The following is a 14,836-nucleotide window of genomic DNA, read 5'->3' on the forward strand; positions in this document are numbered from 1 at the left end:
ATATATATATATATATATATATATATATATATATATATATATATATATATAGGGGGGAGGGGAGATGATATCATGACAGAAACTTGCTTCCGATAAGGAAAAACAATGCATGCCGTTATTTGCCATGTTACTTGAGCACTATTCTGAGTGGGTCTGGACATGAGACAAACTGACGTCATAGTGGTTCAGATAAGGAGCGGCAACTCTGGTTTTGGAAACTAATTCAGATGATCCGTAACAATCCAACACAATGACAGACAAATTATAACAGTTTTATTCATAGAAATAAATGTTAAAACTGATATTTCAAAGTGAAATAAAAATACTGAAGTAACACAATAAAAAACAATTGAATTATTACTTAGACCTAGAAAAAAAATTAAATAATGTATAAAAGCAATTATAATATGCACCATGTTAAACTGTACAATCCTTTCCCTGTATAATAGGGAGTTTGAATTAACTATCAAATTTCAGTTCGGGGGCCAGTTTCTTCCAGGCATGTCTTTGATTTTTCTGAGCAAAGTTCCTCAGCCATCACCAACAAACGTTTTTTCCGTAGACAAAAAGATCTCCGCGGGCCGGACGAGAGGACCTCGCGGGCCGCATCCGGCCCTCGGGCCGTAGTTTGGAGACCCTGATCTAGTGTAATGGCCTTTCTATCCACCTCCATATTAGATCAGCTCTAGAGCTGACGAACATTGTTTCGTCTCGCCCATTTACAGCGCTACTATTGTCATCTTTTTAAAATGGCCCGTCTTTCAGGCTGGCTCATATTTACTTCATTGCAAGCCTACACCATATCTGCTGTAATGCTGGAGGTAGGATCAAATCTTTTCATATATAAAGGTATTTCTTTTATAAATAGATGGGTGTTAAATATATAAAACAAAACATATTGAAAATTAATTAAATTTTTAATCTGTAATAGGGCTGGTAGTGTGTCAGTTCGTCATCGCTATGGATTTTGGAACCATAAAAGTAAACCACATCAAATGTCGTGCTTTTTACTTGCATTGCACCGTTTTTACATTTTGAGTAGGGTTTGTTTATATAACGACTTAAATTTATTTTATAGTTGCCACGGTTTTTACTCTTTTGCATAACGTATTGAAAATATTAAGTACACGCACATTGCTAATAAATATTAAACGGATCAATGTCAAATATAATTTTCGTTTAGATTCCTAGAATAAGTGGATACATTTTAATATTAATAGGGTCGAAAAAACGAACTAATTAAACTGTTTTTTTAATTTTCCAAGGGAGGTAGTTTAAAAATAAATTCAACTCACGCTAATAAAAAAAAATGTGACTGTAAAATCTGCGGACCTCCAAGAAGGAATTATTGTTGCAATAATATAACTAGCAAAATGTTAATGCAAATTATGCGGATGTGTAAGAGGACATTATTGTTAGAATATTATAATTAGCATGGATTGCTAAAAGGCAATCTTTAATTTTTTTTAATACACTGAACGAACTATTTACTAATTATTGTGTCTATCTTTCGGTTTTCGGACTAGCTGGAGGTTTTATATTCGTTGACTAAATTGGATCAGGCTCGTCCGCCAGTGCTCGGTCAGGGTGCGATTTGGCACCACGGGCTACACCGTGAGCACTATGCGTTTATGTTTACATTTAAGTTGTGTTTATATTATGAGTGTTGTGCTTGTGTTTTCGTTTGTGGTTTTTTTTTTGCGTTTTCATTTGTGTTTGCATTGTGTTTGTGTTTTCATTTGTGTTTTTATTTGCGTTTGCTTTTTCTTTAGTTTTTGTGTGTTGCGTTTCAGTTTTCGTTTGTGTTTGTGTTTTCTTTTGTGTTTGCGTTTTGTTTGTGTTGTGTTTGAGTTTGTGTTTTTGTTTTGTTTGTGTTTAGTTTTGTTATGTTCCTAAGATGGTGCATGTAAAATAGATTTACCGTAGCGGGACCAGGATATGCAGCTAGTGTCTCATATTTAAACATGCATGTCAATGTTTGATCTATCTTAATGTTTCAAGCTATTCTAATAGTTGAATGTGTATTTAACTTAAGACTATATACATTTGGTCATTACAATAGTTGTAGAAATAATTATCAGGCAATATTTTAATTCAAGTGTAACACATTATATAACTGTATACTTATACTAAGCACATTACAAAAAAATTTAAAACATTTTGAAGATATAAATTTCAAACAATCAACGACTAACGATTTGTATAAACAGCACAAATTAATCATTTATATTATTACATATGACGTGAGATTTAAAAAAAAACTTTTAATGTTTATTTAGATGCGTTCAAACAACCAGTCTATGACCAACAGGCCAGTAGTAGAGTAAAGGTCTGGGACAGGGTAAAGTCTCGTACTGTACTGGGTCAAAACAAAGAGGTATTTTAGACCAGTCTTCTACAGGTAATCTTGATATTGGTTCTTGAAACATCAACGTTCGCTGTAATCTTGGTGGGAGTTTGGTCTGTTTTAGTTTTTCTTCTCTCATAGGTCCAGTCCCAAGTAAGGTGGAGACTTCAATAAAAGCTAGTTTGACCAGTGGCCAGGGTTCTCTTCTGGCAGCAGCTAGTTCAGATTGTATTGTGTGGTTATAATCTAAGTCAAAGCCAGTTTTATCTCTCAGGCGAATCTCGCGAAGAAGGCTCTGCTTATCACGTTTAAAGATGCACCCGGTAGCGATTAAGAACTGAACGAAATTCAACTTATCGTTCCCAAATGCGGTTCTTAAATTATTTGAGTCCCGGTAACTACAGAAAGTGTTAAGTGTAAAATCTAATACAATTCCATTTATTAGAAAAAACTGAAACATATGCTGAGATTCATTCATATTTATGTTGTAAATACTCTTTGGACCATATGTTTGCTTATAACAAGACGAATCTCTCAATAAATATCGATGCTCTTCGGGCACCAAAGGTTCCACACCAAGTTTTAAAAATTTTGTAATTAATTTATGTTGTTTGTGTGTTTCATTATTTAATAAAGTGTGTACAATTAGAGAACGATTTTTATTGTCAGTTATATTTACATCAGCACCAGCAGATACTAGAATATCGAAGGGACACTCCTTCACTGATATGTAACGATTCATTTCTTCGAACTCCTCTATATCATATTGGTCATATATGTTCCTTAAACCGTTAAAAGCGTGTATACAAGCGTTCATCCCCTCACAGTCTCTGATATTTACATCAGCTCCAAGATTTACCAGATGTTTAAGGATCTGCAAGCTGCCAATATCAGCAGCGTACATTAGAGCAGTGAGACCTGTCTTGGAAGTGATATCGAGATTTGCCCCTCTAGTTATCAATTGGTAAACCGCTGATGATTTATCGTGTTTGGTTGCTAAGTGCAAAGCTGTTTCTCCATTTTTATCCTGAATGTCAACATCAGAGCCTTTCTCAACCAGCAGTTCGACAACTTGAGCATTGTTGGCATAGAAAAGTGGCGTTCGTCCTGCGTTGTTTGTTTCGTTGATATTTGCTGACTTTTGTGCTAACTCATGTAGAAGCATATAATTATTGTTATGTAATCCATGTTCTACAGCTAAATGTAACACTGTGTCACCTTCATTGTTTTTTATATTTACATTTGCTTTGTTATCGATCAAATATTTCGCAATCTTTGCAAAATAATTTTCTACCGCAATCATTAATGGTGTTTCCCCAAGTGTACTTCTTGCATTGATCTTACATTTTTCCCCAATCAAAAACATGACGATGTTTATGTGTCCTAAAAGGCATGCCATATGAAGTGCATTTTCTCCATCAACGTTGGTCCTATTGATTAGAAGTTTACTTCTTGCATCTACTTCAGCGGCTGTTGGTGCATTAACACAATCATCTAGCTGCACATTACTGGTAGAGCCGCAAGTACTTGCTGGTGCATTAACACAATCATCTAGCTGCACATTACTGCTTGAGCCGCAAGTACTTGCTGGTGCATTAACACAATCATCTAGCTGCACATTACTGCTAGAACCGCAAGTACTTGCTGGTGCATTAACACAATCATCTAGCTGCACATTACTGGTAGAGCCGCAAGTACTTGCTGGTGCATTAACACAATCATCTAGCTGCACATTACTGCTAGAGCCGCAAGTACTTGCTGGTGCATTAACAGAATCATCTAGCTGCACATTACTGCTAGAGCCGCAAGTACTTGCTCTGGCCTTTGCATTCTGTGCCTGTTGTCTCGCATCAGATCGTATTTTTTTGTAGGATGTAACCAATTTCACCAAGGGAAGTAATCCACTTAGGTTTCTTACACTGTGGTGTAATGCTGTGTTCCTTAATTTATCAACCAAGAACACTTTAGCCCCTACCCTGAGAAGTATTTTAGCCGTCTCGACATTACCACTCATACAGGCTACCATTAACGGCGTTTCACCGTTTTTGTTCTGATGATTTACGTTCGCCTTGTGGATTAGAAACGACCCCAGAATATATTTACTGCAAGACGCTGCGGCCACATGCAGACATGAGTTGCCGTTCTTATCTGTAGATGAAACGTTGGCACCTTGGTCAAGCATCGCCTTGATTAGCGTTAGGGTTTTTCTTTTTGAACTTTGTGTATCACAGATGAAAACTTTTTTAGGTGTCTCGTATGAATCTTCAACTGACTGGAAGCCAGTGTACGGGCTATACTCGCGCTTACGACCTGTCGAAAACAGCCTTAGCCTATGCAAGCAGATGTCCGCTGCAGTAATATACTTCACTGACAAACTGCCGCATTTCATAAGTCTCAAGCATAGCATCAACGCGGGAGTCTCATCATTGTTTTTAACGTTCGGGTTAGCCCCATGTTTTAGTAACATGACAGACATGTCTGTATTTGCATGGCTCAGGGCCATCAATAGCTCAGATCTTTTACCCTTATCACACAGAGCGCCATGATTCATCATTAGTTCAACGAGCTCTAAATTGTTATGAACGACTGCAGCGTATAGAGGCGAGCATTGTGAATCACACATCACGTTAACATCAGCTCCAGACTCAATCAGATATTTGTAAATGTCCTTGTAGTTATACAGTAAAGAAAAGAATAGCGGGCTGTTTCTAAATGTATCCACGGCATTTATATTAGCACCAAATTGGCACAATTCCTTTACGACACTCAAATTCCCATATATAGCTGCAATGTGTAAAGGCGTCCTTCCTTGTTCATCAGTGACATAAACATCCGCCCCTGCCTCCAAAAGTAAATGAACAATCGTAGGAGTAGATTGTGCAGCTATATGTAATGGGGTATGTGTACGTGTTGTTAAATCAACGTCGGCTCTCTCCTCCTCGCCTTCATTACGTTTGTAAAGATAATATACGTTGGAAACAGATTCGTCTCTTACTAACTCATTTATAGGAATATGTTCATGCTTAGGTGAATAAAGTTGAGTGCCACGTACCTCATTTAAAAACAGCTTGTTTAGATCCCGTGTTTCGTGGTAATATTGGCGTGTGGATGCTGCGTTAACATTAGCACCTGCTTTAATTAAAAGTGACACAATGCTTTTGTTTCCTTTTAATACAGCATTTATTAATGGTGTATTTTGATTAGGATCAACAAAGTTCAAGTCCGCCTTGTGAGCAATTAGAATATCTACCAGCTTCTCATCTTCCTTAATAACTGCATATATAAGGGGGGTAATTCCTCTCCTGTTAATAATATTTACCTCAGCCCCATGTTGTAGGAGTAATGTTGTTGTATTTAAATCTGATTTTTCAACACATATTTCTAGCGCTGTTTTTGCATATCTGCCCAAACAATGTATATCAACTTTTGCATTGATCAGTAACTCAATCATTTCTGTATCTGATTTATCAGCTGCAACATGAAGAGGCATCGATCCTTCTTTGTTTTTTACATAAAGCTTAGCACCCGCTTCCACAAGTAATTTAACTATGTCAGACTTTCCTCCGTATGCGAAATGAAGAGCTGTATTTCCTTCAAAGTCTTCTTGATTGATATTTACTCTCTTTTCTAGAAGAAATTTTACAATATTTATTTTATTTGTTTCAACAGCTTTCATGAGTATAGTTTTTCCGTATCAATATTGTTTGTTTACATCGACTTTACCTGAGCGAATCAGTGCATTAAATATATCAGGTCTAATAAAATCTTCAAATTGTAGTGATTCTATGTCGACTGCACTTCCGCCATTAATTAAATCGACAAGCAAATCAAAACATTTATGTTGATTAGCTAAGTAAAACGGTGTCAAAGGACTATGATCCGAATGATCAGTAAATCCACGATATCTTTCAACAACCAAATGCAGGAAGTTATAATTTTTCGCCATCTTTAAAGCATCGATGGCTTTCTGACAGGCCAAGGAAGCTCCAGCCTTGATTAATTCTTTAACACACTCAACTTGCTGTCGTTCGACGGCTATGGTCAGTGCTGTAATGAACCTGGAGTTGTTACGTGTTAAATTAACATCGGCGCCTGCAGATATCAACGTCTTTAAGGCCAGAAGGTTATTTTTCATAACAGCTATCATCAGCGCTGAAATACCATATCTATTTCTGCAGTTGATGTTACAGTTTTGTAGTTTCTCCGTCTCTCCTTTCAGAGCTAAGTCAAGCACTCGCTGGACTATTTGATTATTGCTCATTGTATCCTAGATTTAAAAAAAAAATGCATAAACTAATTACATTGATTAAAAAATATTTGTTTTTACGTAAAGCTTTGTATTTAACTATGTTTAAAAAAAGATAGACTGTCATCGACGTAAAATATTAGAAGTGGGTCAACATTGAGTTACAAGATTTGCAACAAACCCACAAACAAACAAACAAACAAACAAACAAACAAATAAACAAACAAACAAACAAACAAACAAACAAACAAACAAACAAACGAACAAACAGGAAAACTTTGAAATTTGCAATATTTTACTGCTTTGTTTAAATTACTTAAGTGGCCTGAAATAAGTAAGCCTACCATTTTTTTTTGTATTTATAGTGCTTGATAGGACAATAGGTCAGGTTTGAAGTACCTTTACTCAGTGGGTATGTACAACGATAGTTTACGAGAGCTTTGTAATTTATTGTACTTTAAAGGGAAAGTTGATATTTATGTTAAAAAATACTAAACACAAGATGAGTAATTGAGGTATAGGTAACACGACATGGAAAAGTCCCAAAGGCTTGAGAGGAACTGAATGAAGTAGAGGCAGACCTAAGCAGGAGTGAAATAAAAACATTTAAAATTTTGTTATTAGATTTATTATCTTTTAAATGCATTGAAATCAAGAAAATAAAAATTAGCAATATTTAATAAAAGCGTCAGTCATTAAAATATTTTTTAGAAATCACTTGAGCGATCAATGCATTTACTAGAGAAAACAAGTTTATTTATTACAAGCTTTTATTTAACTCACTGTCTCTGTTGTCAGTCGTCAGTCTGTCGTCAGTCAGTCTAGATCGAAACGCCCGAGCGAAATTTCGGACACTTCTAACTGACAGATTTGTTTCAACGTTGGCACGTTGGTTAAGACATGAAAACAATGCAACATGACATTAAATTTGACTTAATTGGTTGCCTGATTAATTTTTTATGAATTAATTAAAATTTTGTCCAAATTAGTTGGCTGCCTCATCAAACTATTTCGCATTATTTGACACGCGTCATCACGTTCATTAAGTGCGCAGTGGTTTATAGTCATGCAACTCTTTGTAAATTTAAAACATTTAAAGTACTGAATTTTTTTCATAAAAAACGTTGTAATAGCAAGCTTTTATGTAATAAAGCACTAAAAAGTAGAAAATGAATCATACACTACTAATTAAATAACTAAAAAGAAAAGCGTGGGTCTCTTCCTAAATATTAAAAAAGGTATCCAATACATACTAAATTGACCCACGCTCAGAGGCGTATCCAGGTTTTTGCTGTAGGGGGAGCGAAAAGAGAACAAAAAGGCGCCGAATTTTTAACACGTTCTATATACGTGTATATTATATTATATTATATTATATTATATTATATATATATATATATATATATATATATATATATTACTAGCTGTATGTCATTACTTCGCTATGATGTAAAATAAATTGAAAGTAGCACTCTGAAGAAATAAGAAAAAAACACACAATGTAGGCCGACAAAACAAAAATTGTATCAATCTAAACAAAAAAAAAATATATACACACACTACAACCAAAAACAATGAACGTAGCACAATCTGTTTTGTAATTCTTGTAAAAAAAATTGTTACATAATAATTCCTGGGAAATTATTTAAGACAAGTAAAATAGGTGAAATAATCACTCTCTTAATATAAATATGTATATATCTACACATTTAATTATAAATGTCAAAACAAATTCCTGGAAGAAACTCTGTTGGGTTGAGGGGGGGGGGGGTTCAACTTCATTCACCACTGTCCGGTCACTTTAGGTCCATTATCCAACCCAGTTACCTAGGTGTGACATTAATGTCGCTCTACACAATTGTGGTGGTGAGGTGTGTGTGTGTGGGGGGGGGGGGGGAGATAACCAACTCAGAGTGAACATAGAGTCCGTTTTTAGATGACTGTTCTAAACATACATATATATTACACACATACATATTACAGAAATAGATTTAAATAAGTAGCAGGGGCGTAGCGAGGGGGGTGCGGGGGGTGCGGACCGCACCGGGTGACACCATTTAGGGGGGTGACACCAAGGCAAAAAAATAGCAAAATATATAGAGAAAAACTTGAGGGGGTGCAAATCGAAAATTTGAAAGTTTGTCCCCGGGAAGGGTCGCAACGCCTCTGGGGAGGGGGGGGGGGTTGACACCATTAAGTGCCGCACCGGGTGACACCCGACCTAGCTACGCCACTGATAAGTAGCAGTGGTATTATGACAATATTTTTTTTACAGAGGGGTCCATGGGGGAGGGGGGTTGTAACTGTTTCATATAATTTGTAATCGTAATCACTATCGCCCAAACTGTAAGAATACTACTTCATAGTGATGACGTTTTTGACCTTGTCAAAATTTCCCCACTGCTACACAGTTTGCTCATCAGTAAATTTAAATAGAGATGCCACATCAGTTGTATTTGTTTCTGTATTGTATTTTTTTTTAAATTAATCACACGATTCAAAGTGTATATATAAAGTAATTATGTGTGAAGTTTTATGTATAACATTTTCTAATTCAATTATTCGTAAGCAAATACATTATACAGTTGCCTTAAACTTAACACCCCTCTTGCCAAGTGGTACTACCCGTAGAGGTTTTTTAAACATTGCAATGCATCGTAATGGTTATTTTTAGAATGGCAAACTGTTGCAGCTGTTAATACGTGTTGTAAATGTAGACACTACTAGACTAGTACAATAATGCTTAATTGCTGCATGAAAAGAAATCTTGTGATTTACATAGTTGTGCCGACCAAAAATATTTTTTTTTACAAATATCATTGTTTAAAACTTTGAGTTTTAAAAGTTTCCAAAAAAGGCGCCACTTTGCTGAAAATGGCCAGAGGGGGAGCGACCGCTCCCCCTGCTCCCCCCCCCTGCGTACGCTACTGCCCACGCTATTCTTTATAGTTATTTTAATAGTAGCGTATGATTTATTTTCTACTTTTTAGTGCATTATTACATAAAAGCTTGTTATTTAAACGTTTTTTATGAATTTTTTACAAGCTTTTATTTAAATCACTTCCTCTGTCATCAGTCGTCAGTCATTCTAGATCGAAACGCCCGAGCAAAATTTCGGACACTTATAACAGACAGATTTGATTCAACGTTGGCACGTGGGTCAAGATATGAAGAAAAAGCAACATGACATTAAATCTGACTTAATTGGTTGCCTAATTAATTTTTTATTAATTAATTAAAATTGTGTTCAAATTAGTAGGCTGTCTCATTGAAATATTCCGCGATATAATACACTTGTCATCCCGTTCATAGGTGCGCAATAGTTTTTAGTCATGCAACTCTAGTGTAAATAAAATGTGTAAAGTGCTAAAAATTTCATAAAAAACGTTTTCATAACAAGGTAGGAAAATATTATATTAATACTTCTGCGAGAAAATGATTCCAAAAGCCTTTTTATGATGACTATTGGGATATGGTCTTGTTGCCATCGACAAATGCTTTTGTTATTGGACGTGGCACAAAAAAGTAGGCAATACTAGTCATATACTCCGTGGGACGGAGTGTTCTAGCGGTAGAAACCTGGACTGCTAACCCTTAAGTCTCGAGTTCGAATCCGGGTTCAAGTCAGTAGACCCTCCCTGAGTCCACCCAACTCACGTTAGGGAAAGTAAAGGCGGCTGGGCATAGTGCTGACCACACTATCTCTTCATATGCCGAGGTCACAGAAACTAGGGAACTCTACTGCACTTGCCCTATAGACCGTCAGGTTTGTAAGGTGAACTTTTTTACAATAACACTTTAAATTAAGTGGATCTGATAATTCCTATAAAGTTATCCCAATCCAACTCGTTTACTAGCATTCTATTAACTATTGCAACAAAAATCAACAACTAATAAATAACTCAAAAAGTCACAAACACATATGTTTATCACCAAATCCCACGTAATGTTGCTTAAACTACGACCACGGATTATGGCTTGCCATTTATTATCCATAACATTAAAAACTGCTAGTTTATTGAAACCATTTCTGGTTAAAAAATAACCGTCATTTTCACTGACAAAACATATTTGAGTACGTTAAAAAGGCCAGTATTAATTATTATGTTGCCGGAAATCATTTACATAATGTATTACTGTTAAATGAATTATGATATGCATGTCTAAATGACTGATAAGGAACTTAAAAAAGATAATATTTTATTGAATAAAGCGAAATGAAAAACGCCTAATGTTAACCAAAAAACGAATGCTGATTTATTTTAAATGTGAATCACCACATTTATGTTTTAAGGCAAAGTGCCAACGTAATACGTCACTGATATTGTAGCAAACGTTGTATCTATGTTGTACCAGTGGTCTGTACCTGTTTGTTTGTATCGTCTCTTAGCTACGAGGTCAGATGGAGTCTCGTCTGATTCGAGACTTGGGAATTCCCAAAGTCCTCTTATATGAATCATAAAGTTCACTTAGTTTAATATGCTTTATATAAGCTCTCTTCTAATCAATATAAAGGTTTAGTTAGACTTATCTAGCAGCTCAAATAATGGGTCAAACAACACTTTCTCTAATTTACTCCACCATGAATATTACATCGCGCGGAACGTTAAAAAAACTGAATATAAATGTAACGCTAATCATGACTAAACTGAAGGATGCCATTGTCCATATGACTTTATAGATTGTGTAAAAAACTTTACTGGAGTTTATTACTGAACGTAATTTGTTCAAAGTTATCCGTGCAAGTCGAAAATTTTAAGGACAAAAATAATTTTCCGTAACATGGTTTTTAATGACACATACCTAATTTTAAAAGAATGACGATTACATTCAAGAGTATAAACAGCGTTTACCCATTCGTTTTAATATCACCCAGGATAGTATATAGGCCCTATATATATATATATATATATATATATATATATATATATATATATATATATATATATATATATATATAAAATACTCAGGTAAACGTATAGCTGATATAAGATAAACGAATAAGTTAAATTAAGCTTACGTACGATAATCCACTTGCCAAAAAAAAAAACGAACCAACAAGCAGAATAAAAAAAACTTAGCTGCAGTCTTTGTGCAAGATAGTTTCTGTTTCTATACAGTGTTTCCACATTTCTTTAGTAAAGTACATTGTTTTAAAATAAACGCTGCGTTGATCTTCTAGAGCTTAATTAGAAATTTTGTATTCTAATGTTGAAAACATTCATTGCAAGACTGTTGCTTATATAATAAATGAAAATACTGAGATAAGGTTATTTCATTCTCATAAAAATTACACGACATGTGTAAAGTAAAATGATTTTTGTTTTCTACTTACTGTAAACGCTTAAAAATGGTAGGCCTACAGCCGAAACAAGTAAGTCAACACGACAGGAATTAGAAACTGAATCGTCACAGCAGGTAGGTATCGAATGGGGCGTGACGTCTATCACGTGACTCAACAAGGTATTGATTTTTACTCATGTGTGTCCGCTGGAGGCATCGGGGCTTTGAACTATGCCTCGTTCTGCTTCTTGCGTACAAGCACGGTTCTATATGGCTGTATGTATTAGCACAGTACTATATGGCTGTATGTATTAGCACAGTTCTTTATGCCGGTATGTATTAGCACAGTTCTATATGGCTGTATGTATTAGCACAGTTCTATATGGCTGTATGTATTAGCACAGTTTTATATGGCTGTATGTATTAGCACAGTTCTTTATGCCGGTATGTATTAGCACAGTTCTATATGGCTGTATGTATTAGCACAGTTCTATATGGCTGTATGTATTAGCACAGTTCTTTATGCCGGTATGTATTAGCACAGTTCTATATGGCTGTATGTATTAGCACAGTTCTATATGGCTGTATGAGCACAGTTCTATATGGCTGTATGTATTAGCACAGTTCTATATGGCTGTATGCATTAGCACAGTTCTATATGGCTGTATGTATTAGCACAGTTCTATATGGCTGTATGAGATAGTTCTATATGGCTGTATGTATTAGCACAGTTCTATATGGCTGTATGTATTAGCAAAGTTCTATATGGCTGTATGTATTAGCACAGTTCTATATGGCTGTATGTATTAGCAAAGTTCTATATGGCTGTATGTATTAGCACAGTTCTATATGGCTATATGTATTAGCACAGTTCTATATGGCTGTATGTATTAGCACAGTTCTTTATGCCGGTATGTATTAGCACAGTTCTATATGGCTGTATGTATTAGCACAGTTCTATATGGCTGTATGTATTAGCACAGTTCTTTATGCCGGTATGTATTAGCACAGTTCTATATGGCTGTATGTATTAGCACAGTTCTATATGGCTGTATGAGCACAGTTCTATATGGCTGTATGTATTAGCACAGTTCTATATGGCTGTATGCATTAGCACAGTTCTATATGGCTGTATGTATTAGCACAGTTCTATATGGCTGTATGAGATAGTTCTATATGGCTGTATGTATTAGCACAGTTCTATATGGCTGTATGTATTAGCAAAGTTCTATATGGCTGTATGTATTAGCACAGTTCTATATGGCTGTATGTATTAGCACAGTTCTATATGGCTGTATGTATTAGCACAGTTCTATATGGCTGTATGTATTAGCACAGTTCTATATGGCTGTGTGTATTAGCACAGTTCTATGTGGCTGTATGAGCACAGTTCTATATGGCTGTATTAGCACAGTTCTATATGGCTGTATGTATTAGCACAGTTCTATATGGCTGTATTAGCACAGTTCTATATGGCTGTATGGGCACAGTTCTATATGGCTGTATGTATTAGCACAGTTCTATATGGCTGTATGTATTAGTACAGTTCTATATGGCTGTATTAGCACAGTTCTATATGGCTGTATGTATTAGCACAGTTCTATATGGCTGTATGTATTAGCACAGTTCTATATGGCTGTATGTATTAGCACAGTTCTATATGGCTGTATTTGCACAGTTCTATATGGCTGTATGTATTAGCACAGTTCTATATGGCTGTATGTATTAGCACAGTTCTATATGGCTGTATGTATTAGCACAGTTCTATATGGCTATATGTATTAGCACAGTTCTATATGGCTGTATGTATTAGCACAGTTCTATATGGCTGTATGTATTAGCACAGTTCTATGTGGCTGTATGTATTAGCACAGTTCTATATGGCTGTATGTATTAGTACAGTTCTATATGGCTGTATGTATTAGCACAGTTCTATGTGGCTGTATGTATTAGCACAGTTCTATATGGCTGTATGTATTAGTACAGTTCTATATGGCTGTATGAGCACAGTTCTATATGGCTGTATGTATTAGCACAGTTCTATATGGCTGTATGTATAAGCACAGTTCTATATGGCTGTATGTATTAGCACAGTTCTATATGGCTGTATGTATTTGTACAGTTCTATATGGCTGTATGTATTAGCACAGTTCTATGTGGCTGTATGTATTAGCACAGTTCTATATGGCTGTATGTATTAGTACAGTTCTATATGGCTGTATGAGCACAGTTCTATATGGCTGTATGTATTAGCACGGTTCTATATGGCTGTATGTATTAGTACAGTTCTATATGGCTGTATGTATTAGCACAGCTCTATATGGCTGTATGTATTAGCACAGTTCTATATGAATGTATGTATTAGCACAGTTCTATATGGCTGTATGCATTAGCAAAGTTCTATATGGCTGTATGTATTAGCATAGCTCTATATGAATGTATGTATTAGTACAGTTCTATATGGCTGTATGTATTAGCACAGTTCTATATGGCTGTATGAGCACAGTTCTATATGGCTGTATGAGCACAGTTCTATATGGCTGTATGTATTAGTACAGTTCTATATGGTTGTATGAGCACAGTTCTATATGGCTGTATGAGCACAGTTCTATATGGCTGTATGCATTAGCACAGTTCTATATGGCTGTATGTATTAGCACAGTTCTATATGGCTGTATGTATTAGCACAGTTCTATATGGCTGTATGCATTAGCAAAGTTCTATATGGCTGTATGTATTAGCATAGCTCTATATGAATGTATGTATTAGTACAGTTCTATATGGCTGTATGTATTAGCACAGTTCTATATGGCTGTATGAGCACAGTTCTATATGGCTGTATGTATTAGCACAGTTCTATATGGCTGTATGTATTAGCACAGTTCTATATAGCTGTATGTATTAGCACTGTTCTATATGGCTGTATGTATTAGCACTGTTCTATATGGCTGTATGTATTA

General features: G+C 35.4%; 2 protein-coding genes across 2 annotated transcripts; both read right to left on the minus strand.

Moving 5' to 3' along the window:
- Positions 1-1,749: 1,749 nt before the first annotated feature.
- LOC131951561 (serine/threonine-protein phosphatase 6 regulatory ankyrin repeat subunit A) lies at positions 1,750-11,972 on the minus strand. The gene is made up of 2 exons (XM_059313905.1): positions 11,929-11,972; positions 1,750-6,614 (listed from the first exon to the last, which is right to left on the minus strand). Exon 2 carries the CDS (start codon positions 6,021-6,023, stop codon positions 2,286-2,288), a length of 3,738 nt encoding a protein of 1,245 aa, XP_059169888.1. The 5' UTR covers positions 6,024-6,614; positions 11,929-11,972; the 3' UTR covers positions 1,750-2,285.
- On the minus strand, positions 6,042-6,608 carry LOC131951672 (ankyrin repeat domain-containing protein 29-like). Its single transcript, XM_059314031.1, has one exon. It carries the CDS (start codon positions 6,606-6,608, stop codon positions 6,042-6,044), a length of 567 nt encoding a protein of 188 aa, XP_059170014.1.
- Positions 11,973-14,836: the final 2,864 nt, after the last annotated feature.

This window comes from Physella acuta, unplaced genomic scaffold (genome assembly GCF_028476545.2).
Source record: "Physella acuta isolate Inbredline_101_S28 unplaced genomic scaffold, ASM2847654v3 ptg000066l, whole genome shotgun sequence".
Taxonomy (NCBI): domain Eukaryota; kingdom Metazoa; phylum Mollusca; class Gastropoda; family Physidae; genus Physella; species Physella acuta.